Source organism: Pundamilia nyererei, unplaced genomic scaffold, assembly GCF_000239375.1.
Source record: "Pundamilia nyererei isolate P.nyererei 1_Seehausen unplaced genomic scaffold, PunNye1.0 scaffold00010, whole genome shotgun sequence".
Classification (NCBI taxonomy): Eukaryota; Metazoa; Chordata; class Actinopteri; order Cichliformes; family Cichlidae; genus Pundamilia; species Pundamilia nyererei.
The window spans coordinates 996903-1010263 of NW_005187411.1; the positions used below are offsets into that span (position 1 = coordinate 996903).

The 13361-nt window shown below is 40.5% G+C and overlaps 2 protein-coding genes across 5 annotated transcripts; both read left to right on the forward strand.

Moving 5' to 3' along the window:
* The first annotated feature begins 267 nt into the window (after positions 1 to 267).
* On the forward strand, positions 268 to 3566 carry sumo3a (small ubiquitin like modifier 3a). Of its 4 annotated transcripts, none has more exons than XM_005723732.1 (4): positions 268 to 424; positions 1303 to 1431; positions 1522 to 1593; positions 1732 to 3566. In XM_005723732.1, exons 1-4 carry the CDS (start codon positions 404 to 406, stop codon positions 1792 to 1794), a joined length of 285 nt encoding a protein of 94 aa, XP_005723789.1. In that variant the 5' UTR covers positions 268 to 403; the 3' UTR covers positions 1795 to 3566. The 4 variants fall into 4 exon arrangements, with proteins under 4 accessions (XP_005723789.1, XP_013763861.1, XP_005723790.1 ...); XM_005723733.2 differs by lacking the exon at positions 268 to 424 and adding an exon at positions 711 to 801; XM_005723734.2 differs by lacking the exon at positions 268 to 424 and adding an exon at positions 712 to 835.
* A 3326-nt stretch (positions 3567 to 6892) lies between these two features.
* LOC102196102 (thrombospondin-type laminin G domain and EAR repeat-containing protein-like) lies at positions 6893 to 12407 on the forward strand. The gene is made up of 12 exons (XM_005724084.2): positions 6893 to 7045; positions 7539 to 7885; positions 8296 to 8386; positions 8483 to 8639; positions 8734 to 8865; positions 8946 to 9016; positions 9152 to 9310; positions 9398 to 9599; positions 9679 to 9911; positions 11661 to 11839; positions 11964 to 12065; positions 12254 to 12407. The coding sequence occupies exons 1-12, from the start codon at positions 6893 to 6895 to the stop codon at positions 12405 to 12407; spliced, it is 1980 nt and encodes a 659-aa protein (XP_005724141.1).
* The last annotated feature ends 954 nt before the right edge of the window (positions 12408 to 13361 follow it).

Below are 13361 nucleotides of genomic sequence, written 5' to 3' on the forward strand. Positions count from 1 at the left end.
ATAATAATACACTAGGATATTTAAACATTAAACAGCTTAACCAATTCTGAAGTCTGGTCTAAACTAAACTAAGATGGAAACAAAACATTTTAAATGAATGGAAATTAAACTACAGAACTTCAATAGCTACCACTTACAGGCGGCTCGTTATTTGGTTTAATTTGTGCGCACAATAAGAGATTTTTATATAGATTCCTCGCGTGATCGAGTTTTTTTTGCATAGACGCGCGCTCCCGCGATTTGGCAACCACGTGGTGTTTTAAGGGCCAATGGCTTATTTGCAGCAACGGTCTGAAGCGCGCACCCGTTAGCAGGGCAGAGGAGAGGACAGAAGGCGGCAGAAAGACAAATAAAGCCGAACTAGCAGATTATTCTGTAAACTGCAACGCGAAATCCTGCCGAGATGTCAGAGGAAAAGCCAAAGGTAATATATAGAGGTTTATATAACTGCTTGCTTGTTATGATGGCTGAGGCGAGCTCCTGCGAAACCGTCGCTTATATGTGCAATCTAAAAATGGCCTGGTTTGCACGTTTCTCTAAATCGGCGCAGTGTTTGTTTCGCAAATGAATGAGTACCCGCACATTCATATGTGCGTCTATATGCCCTCACACAGCTCACTGTAGGTGAGTTTGGGAGGGATGTTGTCCCGCTAATTGGGGTCTAAAAGGTTGGGAGCAGGAATGTCAATTACACCATGATTGTTATTTGCGGATTTTTTTCTTTGTCGAAACGGGACCACGCTATGTCCGCAACGCCGCAAATGCCGCAACTGCAGCAGTGGCAGAAGAGCGCAAATGGAGGTGACGCACCGCCTTAAAAACTGATGTGACTATGGTATTCTGGTAGTTTTTATTTTATTTGTTTTAATTTTTTCGTTGTGCTGCTTGTTGTACCACAATACTTCATAACAAAACTGCTAGCAGCGTTAGCCGGTAGCTAAACTCGCCAGTGGTTCTGAGCCTAGCCCGGAGCTAATGATGCTAACGTTAGCGCCTGTGAGTGCCTTGTGTGAACGCATATGGTAGCATGTCTGTGTTATTGAGCTCCAATGTACGTTTTGTTTTAATCAAAGCATCAACTGAATAGTATGGCAGTAATTCAACACAAGTCACATCTGTGTTTTGTGACACGGCTGTTAAAGTTGTGGGATTATATGCCTATTAGTTTACTTTCTGTATGTCTGAGCTAGCAAGGCTAACAGTATTGTGGATGTCGCTTTAAAGAAAACGTATACGTACTATGCATTACTGTGGTTGCTAATCCATTTGTTTATCAAGTGTTAAACCATTGTGTTTCTACAGGAAGGAGTAAAGACTGAGAATGACCACATCAACCTCAAGGTTGCAGGGCAGGATGGGTCGGTGGTTCAGTTTAAAATAAAAAGGCACACACCTCTCAGTAAACTAATGAAGGCATACTGTGAACGACAGGTAAGCTGCTGTAAGTTCTTAAGCAGCATGATTACATGCACACTTAACTTTGCTGTTCTTTTAACGGAAAGGCGGCATCTTCATCTGCAGGGTCTCTCAATAAGGCAGATCAGGTTCAGGTTTGATGGCCAGCCGATCAATGAGACGGATACGCCTGCACAGGTATGATTATTATGCACTTGTAACCATTATTGAAACACATTCAGTTTCTTTAAGATTACAGCGCACTTGTCCCCTAAATAAATTGAATATGTTTGCAATACTGTAAAATAATTAATATATGGAACATCTTTTTCTCAGCTGGAAATGGAAGATGAAGACACCATAGATGTTTTCCAGCAGCAGACAGGCGGCCATTGCTAAGCCCTACCCACCTCATTGACGGCCACCCTCAGACAACGCCCTCAACCATCTCACTGTCCATCCCTTCCCCACCACTCCCCTCATATTATTATTATTATTATTATTATTATTATTATTATTATTATTCTTTCAGTTTAAAGATGTCTGTCATGGTTTTCGTCAGGTGTGGGCAGGGGGCCTCGTTGGCTGTTTATGTGCTGTCTCAGTCAGGACTGAACTTTTGTGTGTCAACAGTCTCTCTGCTGGCCAATCAGGACACCGATTTCCTTCTGGCACCGCTGGCTGTGATTGGACCAACAACTCATCACAGCTGTTCCTGGTTTGTCACTGCTTTTGGTTCACTGTGCAGTGAAAGCTTAGTATCCAGTAGTTTGTCACTGTTTTCATCCATCAGGGTTGAATGCGAGGCTCTGCAAGTGTTTTGTCCAGGGGTCACTGTCAGTGGGCATAAAAACGGTTTGAAGTGGAAGCACTATCTGAACATAATACACACATGCTTCCCATTTCACATTGCTTTTCTGTGTGTTTGTTGTCTGAATGGTGACTCGTTTTTTTGTTTGTTTTTGTTTTGTTAAATGAATTTTAATTCTTTGCATTTTAGGTGCTTCTGCAATGTTTCTTTTCTTTTGTAAATGTTAATTTTTGTTTTTTCGTCTGTTATTTTAAACATTAACACCCATGGGGCATATGGTCGACATTTTTCCCCCTCCTGTACAGCAGTATCAGAATGGGTGTTAGATAAATGTTGTGGGACTTGGACCAATACTCCAAAAACAGAACGTCTGCTTCATATTTGACGTGCTTCTCTTTAAAAAGCCAACTTCAAGGTGAAAACTGTCACATTTAAAGGCATTTATATTGCATCAGTGTTTGCTTCCTCTTAGATGGCTACTCAGTGAGTGACTGTGGGTGTCTGCGGTACAGATGGATATATGCTTATGCAGAAATGCTTGTTTCAGGGGAAAGAATTCATCTATATCACAGAAGTGCATCCACGGTGTAAGCTGGTCGGCGTTTGATTGTGTAAAGAGTCTCTTGGTGCAAAATACATAACATTTTTCTTTTTGGTTCTGTTTTTTTCCAAAGTGGGCTAGTGACCGGTCCTTGTGATGATCTCAAAAGCAGGTCTGCTTGTTGTAGAGGGTGGACTGTGAGTGGGAATAACTGAACGGTTCCTCAATGTTTTGGTTTTTTTAGGTCAGGTGTCTCATCCCCTGTATTGCCCTAGCACAAGTAGGCCGACGGGAACACTGAGTTTTAGATGTGCTTTGAAGAGGAGCAGGTTCAAGTTTGAGCAAGGGTATCCAACAAAAGTTGGACTGTCTTTGCTAAAAGACACCAACGACACTTTTCACTGCTGTGCCAGCTGCTGAGATGCTGTCTGCTTGTGTGTTGTTACAGTGGCAGTCTTTCAAGTGGTGATGAGCGTCTTTCACTATTTTTACATTCTGGAGAGTGAAGCATGCAGTTCGTTTCATATCAGGAGGTCAGCCATTGGAGTTTGGGAGACAAGTGTTCTGTACCTACAGGGCCCCGTTCTTCGTATGTGGGTAACCAAATTATCTTTGAATGTAAATAGTCTGAAATGAGCTAGGATTTCTTTTTTTCCCCTTTCCTCCCCCCAGTTCAGCCACGGTTCATTAAGCTCAAATCCTGAAAAGAAAAACCCAGCTTTTTTGAAGTTAGTTGGATTCAAGTTATTAGAAAAGGTTGCACCTGTCAAAGTTAAAAACACACTGCAACAAAATGAAATGTAGGTTTTAATACGTGCTTTAAAAACTGTCTGAACACTTTCAGCTACTACAGTAAATGTTTTTCATCTTTTATATGAATAGTTAAGAGTTGGTGCCAGTACTGAGAAATGAAACCTTATTTCCTTGCACAGCCATCAGTAAGCATCTGTCAATATTGTATTGCACAGAGAAATGTTGAGTGTTTGTGCGACATGCAACTGCACAAGTCAGTCAGCGATTATGATTCCAGCTTTCGTCACACAAAGTAAGAGCACACTTTACGATGCCAACAAGCAGCCTTCCGCTTGCATTTCAAGAACCCAGTGAGCTGGACAAAGCTGAGCTAAACTGTAAAGTACGAAGAACGGGGACCAGGTCTTGTCATGTTATGTTTTCTCTACTGATTTGTACATTATTTGTGGTCTTTTACTACTGTATACAATAAATATAGTTTGGTACTCAGATTTGATGTCAAGTTTTTGTGTTTGACCAGCTAATCTGTTTGTTTTAAAGAACATAACTTAAAGCCCCTTTTCTGTCTCCAGGGAAGGGAGGGATGAAATTTGGGTACCCAGATGCACACAGATGGGAGCTAAGGATCCAAAAGCACCGAAAACCTGCTTTCTAATGTGCAAAAGTAACCATTAGGTGGCACCACTGGTCCATACCAATACCATGTCTTGGGTTTGCTAAAGCTTTGCTTTCATAAAAACATGAAAGTAGTGGGAAAAACTGTAAACTTAGCTGAAGTGTGTTTCAGAAAATGAGGTTCTGAAGTGGTCCTCAAGCACACTTCTTCCTGTAGTAGACAAAAGATGACTAAATTTAGATAAATGAGTTAAAAAAAGAACAAACACTGATTATCATCTAAAACTTCACCATCGTCTTTATTACCCAGGTCCAAATTTAGAACGCGGCATCTCATCTGATAGTCTGTGTGAATACTTGCATTCAGTATAACCGGAACAGTGATAAGATTAATCATAGCGGCCGATGAGTCAAACCAGGAATAAGGAAAATCAGGCACCGGTGGACAATCTGCATCTGCTTTTCTTCATCTAAACAGGTTCAGGGGTGTAACTGCTGTTCCTGGCAGTAAGAGAGATTGATGAATGGATAAAGGAAAATATACTGGTATGTATTTTGCATCCTTGATATTTGTGGCGTCCATAATCTTAATGTGGGTGGAAGAAGAAAGACTGTGTCATTTGCCTTGTAAATGTGCCGGATGGTTCTGAGAGATCTGACACAAGCAGACATGCCGCTGTTCCTCATGAGCACCTGGTGACCATCAAAATAAGATTAAACAGACTTGAGGAAATCAATGAATGTCGAGTTTGAGTGGCACTGAACATCCTCTGTAGGAGACTGTACACTTTCAGGTACTCCACTGTGACTGACTTGGCCCACCCAGGTTGACATACATGCAAATATGTATTAATTGCAAAAACTATCTGACCAAGCTGCTCTTAGTACTTTGTCCATTACAGTCTTTGCTTATGTTAATACTATTTTGCTAATTCAAAACATATATGTGGTTCAGCATACTATTTAGCTTTACTATCTTGAAACATAATTACCTTTTCAATACTTTCAGAGCTTTCAGGAAGCATCTAGATGTCCTGAACATACACTAAAGTGCGATCACAACTAATATAGTAAAAGCTCGGCTTTGATGCACTGCTTGACCAAAGCTCGTGCAAGTGTTGTTGTTTTCTTTTGATTGCCTTTTAATAATAACAATAAAAAAAGCCCTTTAATCAATCATTTTTCATGTGATCACATTCAGATATTGTGCCTGTCTGCTTGTCTGTGAGCGTACACGTATACATTAACAAAGTGGTGCAGCTCACCCCTCTGGCAGGTCTGTGTCATCAGATTTGTGGTTGAGTGCGGATGACTGACAGGGTGCTTAGTGATTTGCATGAGTCCGGAGTTTAAAAGGAGCTGCAGGTGCAGGTTTTTCCACACTTATGAATGGATCTCTCCAAGCGCGGATGCTCTGGGACTTCCTACTCCTAACATCAATCTTAGGTTACCAGTGTGACTTTAATGATTTTCACCCGAGTTTCTTCATAGACATTTTTTTGTTTGGAGCTGGAATTCTTAGCAGGCTCAATATGAAGTGTACAAAGCTTTCTGGTGTGTGTTGTCATTTAGGATAGGCAAAGAAATACCTTCAGTATGGAGACATTCCTACCAACTGGAAACTGAAACAAACCGATTTTCTGCAATGTCAACGCTGATATTTATGCCGTTCCTTCTCCTGGGGTTAAGAGTAACTGAGACAGCCACAGAAACATGGAGGCAATGTACAGGTATTATTCCATTTTTATTCTATTTTATCTCTTCCAGTCTCAGCTGAGTTCAGCACATGTAATGTTTAGTTAATTATTATACAGCGAATGGCTTACTGTTTCATCTAAAACCCAGGAAGCCCCTCTAGCTAAAATACTTTTTGGTAATTCCAGCTGTCTGCATCTGCCTATAGTACAGTAGGAGTGCTTCTCTGTGTGGACGTGCATGCCACTTTAACCTAAATTAACATCCATAAACAAGTACAGACATTGGGTGTGGTTGGGATTCCACAACAATCCCGTACACATTGAAATATTAGGACGTACACAGCGCATGTTTACGTGATGTCTCATCAGTGTGGGAGTATTATTATTTTTCTGTTATCGTTGCTTAGGAAAGAGTATCTTTAAAAAAAAAAAAATAAAATAACAAACCCACTGAAGTCTCATAAAACCCCACCACTACCTAGGGCTGTTTCTCACACTCCAGGGTGTGGTGGTGGCAGTAGTACTGGGACATTGAGGAATTTATTAGTTTCCTGTGGATCCTGACCTTTTTGACTCGTGTCCCTTTAAAACAAACCTCTGGTTTGAAGATGCTCTACCACACTCAGCACTTAAGGTATATAGAGTAAGTAATCCTGCTGGTGCACTAATCATTTCAGCTCAAACTTTATATGCTCTTAGGTATTTTTCTTTCTTCTTTTTTTTTTACAATAAAGCATCAAATCACACTTTTCATTGCAAAACCTAAAGTTATTAAATTATTCTAATGTACTGAAGTTGAGTGAAAGTGTGAAGTACGGTGAATAGATTACTTCTACTGCAGCCTGAGAGCGATTTTGTTTAAATCCACTTTAAAAACTTTCAGCTTTTATTCTTTTCTAACCCATTAATCATCCCAGGAATTCTACAGTGTTACTTTCACAACACAAGGAAGTTTAAAGTTTGGCCATAAAACTCACTGCCATAGTCTTTATTTGCATATTTTGTTCAGGTTCGCTTCCCCTGGATCTTCTATCTTTTGTCCTTGAGAGGGACCCATCCAAACTTGTGCCGGGGGTGCACATGAAGCAGGCCGGCGGGGTGAGGGGGATTCATTTCTCAAGCCCTGATACCGCACTGAGCTTTCCCTCCTCCCAGATACTGGTGAACTGTGACCTCTTCCCCAAGGAATTCTCCATTGTTCTGACATTAAAAGTCTCCGACGGTGCACCCAAGGTGAGCATCTGACTGAAACGCCTCGGTACTAATGACTACAGGGGTGTGAAAATAGGAATATGTTGCAAGTAATAACAGTTGATTACTTAAGTAAAATAATAGATGCCACCACTCCACCCTGCTTTGCTTGAGGAGATGTTGTGTGTTACATAAATAGAAAGACTGTGTCTCTGCAAACCCAAAACACAGAATAGATTTGATAGAAATTCCTGTTACAGTGCCATATTAACCCTGACAGAAAGATGAATGCATACGCTGCTAAACTTGACACAGATGTCGGTATTGCTCATATTTACTGCCTATTGATTTATTTGCAATTAAACTTACATGCAAGTCTGTTCTTCTAGTGCAATTTAGTGTTTCAAATTGCAACATAGCTCATTACCCATCACCTAAAAAACTCCATTCTTGATTAAAAAGCGTATGCACTTTGTTAGCATCGTCCGCTGCCAAATTCAGTGTGTCTGGGCTTCCTTCTTGTTTTTCCAAACAGGGGAATGAATATGTGTTTTCTCTGATGGGGCCGAAAGGACGACCAGTGGATCAGAACAAAGAGGAGAACGATGGAGGCAGCAGCTTGAAAAGCAATAAAGAGTCAAGTATCACCGGAGAAGAGCAACACAGTCAGAAGACGAGAGTCAAAAGTGATGGGCGCCTCATTCTTGGACTTAAATTCTCGGGAAAGCGTCTGCACTTCCTTTATAAAGGTCACAGAGGGGTTGTAGAGCACTGGGTGTTTCGAGGCACCCAGCTGGCTGACAGCCAGTGGCACACTCTTGTTTTAGCCATTGGTAGTCATCACGTGAAGCTCACAGTGGATTGCAGCTCACCAGTGGAAATGTAAGCTCAGTTTCTCTCCCCTCTTTCTCTTCTCTGTTCTCTGGGTGGATACGTCTGTTTCCCACTTTACTCTGTTCCCTCCGATTTTGCCTTGAGGCGCAGTAGATCCTTCACCACAATAAAATGGTCCTGCTCAAAATCTGCGTATGCCCTGCAGCCATATCACAGTAGCCTGACAGTGTGTGATAGATGGTTTTTTAGTGGAAATTCCCTCTGGCACGCCGAAAGGAGGAATATCAACACCCACACAGCACTTGTACATGTAATACAGTTCATGTCTCACACTGAGTCCTAGAATGAGAAGAACAGAGTGAACTACTTTAATTATAGAGAATTTAGTTCATTTACAGAAGAAAAACAACTTACTCCACCTATTAGAAATAATTATGTATATCTTTTATGGCAAACAGCATTCCCTCCAGGCCTTTCCCTTCAGACCTCAACATTCAGGGATCCAGATTCCACATTGGTAGTCGGGGGCTGTGGAAGGGCTTGTTTTCAGTAAGATGCCTTTCTTTATTTCAGACTATAATAAGATTTGTAAAGGATATGCCATGAACTCGGAAATGATTGCCTCTTCTGTGACCACATATCCAGGGTCTACTGCGACAGCTGGTTTTGGTGCCAGGTTCAGATGCTACCCATCAGATCTGCCCCTCTTCTGACCCCCAGCTAGCAGCTCTGTCAGTACCACCACTGTTTTTAGACCTGCCAGCCACAGGAACAGAAGATGATAGACATGGGAATACCTATGGTAATTTGCATATGCATGTATTTTTACTCAGTATAAATAAGACATTGCATGCTTGCTTGCCTCTTTGATTGCTTTCTGGTTTTTAATATGTCAGAAACTGAAGCTAGAGTGTCTGTGGGCTTGGAGAAGTCATGCTCGGAGCAGCTACAGGGCCAGCTGTGGTTTAATCCCCTCAAAAAGGGCCTCTACCTCTGTGACGGTACAGTTTGGAACACTGTGTTAGAAGGTGAGACTCCAACTACCACTGTTTCTGTTCTTGTTTCTATGAAATAAAATAACATAAACCATTCATTTTCATTAACACAGATCGCAAAAGACTGGACTATGTGCTGGAACATCAGGTGCTCACCACCAGCTCAGAGACCCACGACATAGAGGTATTTATCCACCATTTGCTGTGAAACTTACTTAGGTCTTATTGTCTGATACTTTATTGTCTGATACTTTTGTTTCACTTTCATTTGGGATTTCCTGTACATAAACCCGCTGTGAAAAAAAAATCCAATCTCCAGCTGTTCCAGGTACCTGGTATGGGTCTGATGGCTGCTATGGCTCATCGGTCGGCATCTGGCTCTGCTGTGTATCTCTGGACTAAAACAGGTTTCCAACTCTATCAGAATATCAGCACCAACGGAGCCCTGGCTTGGAGGCACTTCAGCATGGGCAATAAGGTGTGACAAGTTAGTGGAAAAATCACACTTTAATCCTACTAAAAGCTTTAAACCTATACTCTTTCTCTTTTGTTGTTTTTAATGTAGATATATCTGGTGGTGTCTAATTCTGGGGGAGACAGGCGATTTAACAAAGACTCACAGGCGGACTTTTCTGTGATTTACAAGTGGAGCAAAAGGAGAAAAAGATTTGTGCAGTTCCAGACTCTGCAGACGCACTGTGCCCGAGACTGGGAGGCATTTAATATAGATGGACATACATATCTTGCTGTCGCTAATCATAGACAAGGTAATATAAATATATACCTATACTACCCGTTAACTTCCACAGTGTCTGGCATGGCATCTTTTGCTTGTTTGGCTTTTAGGTGACAAGAATCACACTATAGACAGTGTGATATACAGGTGGAACAGATTATCAAAGTCTTTTGAGGTCCACCAGATGCTCCAGACTTCAGGGGCGTACGACTGGGAGTTCTTCACTGTCGGACCTTACTATTTCCTGGTGGTCGCCAATGCTTTTGATGGCGTGACCACTTCTTTAGACTCCGTCATCTACATTTGGGTGAATGGAAACTTCCAGGTGTTCCAGAAAATTAAGGTTTGTGATAAGAATAATGTAAAATGGTAAATGGCCTGCATTTGTATAGCGCTTTTACTAGTCCCTAAGGACCCCAAAGCGCTCTACACAACCAGTCATCTACCCATTCAAACACACATTCACACACTGGTGATGGCAAGCTACATTGTAGTCACAGCCACCCTGGGGCGCACTGAAAGTAGCTCAAATAGACTAAAAATATTTTCCTATCAGCTGTTTGCTGCTTCGCTACAAACCCCTCAAAACTCTGAGTGGGTTTGAGGACGGCATGGTTTCCACTCCATGGCAGGAAGTCATCTTCTGACCATTTGGGCTTTGGTTTCTCCTGATAAGATCTGTATCTGATGATTATGAAAAACTACCTTAAAAAATAGAGTATGTGGTTTGCAATGATTTGCTTGAGCGATAACGGTGCTTTGACGTGTAACTGATAGTGAATGGTATATTTGAATCAAACCACATCTGATGTGAGAGTGTTGTTGACACATTAATAGTCTCGAGAGAAAACAGGAGGAATTGTGTAATTAAGGGGAACGCCCCATGCGAGATGTGAGGATGTACATGAACACCTCAGGGCTGCTGGTAATTAATTAACTGAAATAATAAAGAAAATGGGGCAGAAAACATATTTATCACATACTTTTAGTCATGTTGGCTCTTTGATTTCACAGAGGCAAAGTGAGTCTGTTAGCTCAAAATAATTTTAGCCCATTGGCTACATTTAATATTATCAATTTGGATCTCACCTATCCAGATCTTTCATTTACATTGAATTAAAAGAAGGACAAGTTCACTCTGAAAATGCTCACATTTAATGAACCATCTATCTACAAACTGATGAAAGGCTTGACATGTCTTCAGAGAAAAGGTGGACCATATATCTTTGCTTTTTTTGTTTATTGGCATATGCTTTAATTATAGAGAGTCGTAAATCCAAAAGCATCGGCACGCCTCCTTAAGTATCTTCAGTTTTGGATGGCGCGCCATAGGTAATGTCTTCGTGACTCTGGCTTGGATAAATCTATCATGGGGTGAGCCATTTTTAATGGCTTATAATATTTCCTGGAACAAAGTAAATGAAAAGTCCAAGTCATATTTTAAGCTGTCCAGTGGATGTCAAAAGAATGTCCCAACAAGTTCACCCCGAGATTGGAGCATTGGAGCAAGACTGTGCATTGTTCAGAGAAATAAAATAAAAAAACAACCCAAGAGTTACATTTCTGATTCAGACACAGCACAACTAGAAAAAGACTGAACAAGTATGGCTTGAGTGGAAACGTTGCTAGGAAAGACTCTTCTCTTAAAAAATAACATGGCATCACGGATTAAGTTTGCAAAATCGCATTTGAACAAACCACAAGATCTCTTGAAGAATATCCGTTGGAAAGATGAGACCAAAGTGCAGATATCTGACCATAGTGCACAAAATCAGACACAGGTTATCAGCACAAACACCTCATAGCAGCTGTCAAGCACAGTGGTTGAGGAGGGATGATTTGGGCTTGTTTTGCAGCCAGAAGGTCTGGGTAACTCCTCTGTATACCAAAGTATTGTAGCCACAAATGCGAGGCCATCTGTTTGGGCTGAAACTGGATCCTGCATGTATCAGCAGTTTCATCTAGCACTGTAAAATATAATAGCAACAGAACTCTTCTCATCAGCAGCAATATGCAACTTACTTAACTTCTGTGTGCCACGAGTTTCCCATTTGAAGGCTAAAGTATTTGATTTATTGATTGTTTCTTTTAGACGTTCTGTGCCACAGACTGGGAAATGTTCCAGATTGACAGCAGAGTTTTTTTGGTTGTTGCCAATGGACACAGACTCCATGGTAATGGACCGAGTCAGTACACCATTAACTCCACTATCTATGAACTGGACATGAGTGCACAGCTGTTTGTCCGCTTCCAGGACATTGTCACCTACAGGTATAGATGTTCAATCACCAGATAATACTTACCAGGTGTACACACGCTCAGAAACATTTTCTTGATGCGTCTGCTGTCATTTTATCTGTTCATTATCTCCACATACCTTCCTCTTTCTTTCCAGTGCAGTGGATTGGGAGTTCTTCAGCCTTGGGCAGGAATATTTTCTGGTTGTTGCTAACTCCTTCAATGGAGAATCCTACTCTCTCAACAGCATTCTCTACAGGTATTACACTTGTCAACAGCACCCCTCCCAATGTGAAATAAGTCCACCTTATTGCCTTTTGGTATCCGCCTTGAAACCATCTCAAACATCACACACACACACAATTCTAATATTGATTTATTATCTTACCGTGAGAGCAGATGGAAATACTGCACTAATGGGATTCATCTTTTCTGTTTTGCTTTTAGGTGGCAGGGATATGAAGGATTCGTTCCTGTTCATTGGCTGCCAACGATCGGGTGCAGTGACTGGGAATTTTTCAGCGCTAAAGGAGAATCATATTTAATCTACTCCAGTGCCAAGGCACCGCTCTCCAAAGTGTTCATGCTGAAAACCTACTAGACAAACAAACAAAAAAAGTGTGGCTTTGTGTCCTGCATCTGTGTAATTGTACACAATCTATCATGTATGAAAATAATTTGCAAAAGGTCATTTAAAAAGGTCATTTAATGGTTACATTAATTATTGAAATTTTATTGACTTTTTAAATTATTGTCTGCTCAGAAATTCCCTCAGGGTGTTGGCTGGGGTACCTTTGCAGTGATCAGCCCTGCATACAGTCACCCTCCACACAGTGATATGTTAACCACTGATGTACCTCATTTTAAGACAAAAAAAATCACATGGACCAAAGAAAGTCTGTTTTTAATATATATTTGTGTGTATCGTGTGACAAAACTTAATACAAATTTCTATATACTCTCTCTCTCTGTAAGAGCATTGTGATTTAATATTATTTTGTTTACTAACTGTAATATGTTTTCTTAAATAGAAAAGTGTATTGTTTGTTGTTATATTTTGCCTCTGGCTGCATGAATTGTATATGAAAAGTGATAGTAAATTATTGAAATTTAAATAAACTATAATTATTGTGTATATGTATGGAATAAGAGTTGTTTATACCAACAGATAATGTTGTTTAATATTTGAATGATGATTTATTGAAGTTTTTTTTGTAGTTAATCATTTATTTGGTACAGTTTTCCTTAGACAAATAATTACCCATTGAGCTCTGACACTCACAAGATGTTGGTCTATAAAAGACTACAAATCACATAATACATTCTTAACCTCAAAGCATAGACTTGCCGGAATTGTAGTTTTTACACAAAATTATTTTGCTGTAATCAAAACGTAGATATGAAACGTTGGATTTATCCATACCTGTATCATAAAATCGCAGAAATTTAACTGGTTAATTATGGAAAAGAGCTTCAGTTACTTTCACTGTTGTGTGCGCATTAACCAAGCTTGGTACTACAAGAACCATAATGCATCATTTCATTCTCGGTCAGG

What these genes read in the sequence shown, in the direction of transcription:
- sumo3a (XM_013908407.1), top strand. Translation starts at nt 404, where the DNA reads ATGTCAGAGGAAAAGCCAAAG. An exon ending in TGTCAGAGGAAAAGCCAAAG is followed by an intron (nt 425 to 1,302) that starts GTAATATATAGA and finishes GTGTTTCTACAG; the next exon opens with GAAGGAGTAAAGACTGAGAA. An exon ending in AGACGGATACGCCTGCACAG is followed by an intron (nt 1,594 to 1,731) that starts GTATGATTATTA and finishes TCTTTTTCTCAG; the next exon opens with CTGGAAATGGAAGATGAAGA.
- LOC102196102 (XM_005724084.2), top strand. Translation starts at nt 6,893, where the DNA reads ATGAAGCAGGCCGGCGGGGTGAGGGGGATTCATTTCTCAAGCCCTGAT. An exon ending in TGCAGCTCACCAGTGGAAAT is followed by an intron (nt 7,886 to 8,295) that starts GTAAGCTCAGTT and finishes TATGGCAAACAG; the next exon opens with CATTCCCTCCAGGCCTTTCC. An exon ending in ACTTCAGCATGGGCAATAAG is followed by an intron (nt 9,311 to 9,397) that starts GTGTGACAAGTT and finishes TTTTTAATGTAG; the next exon opens with ATATATCTGGTGGTGTCTAA.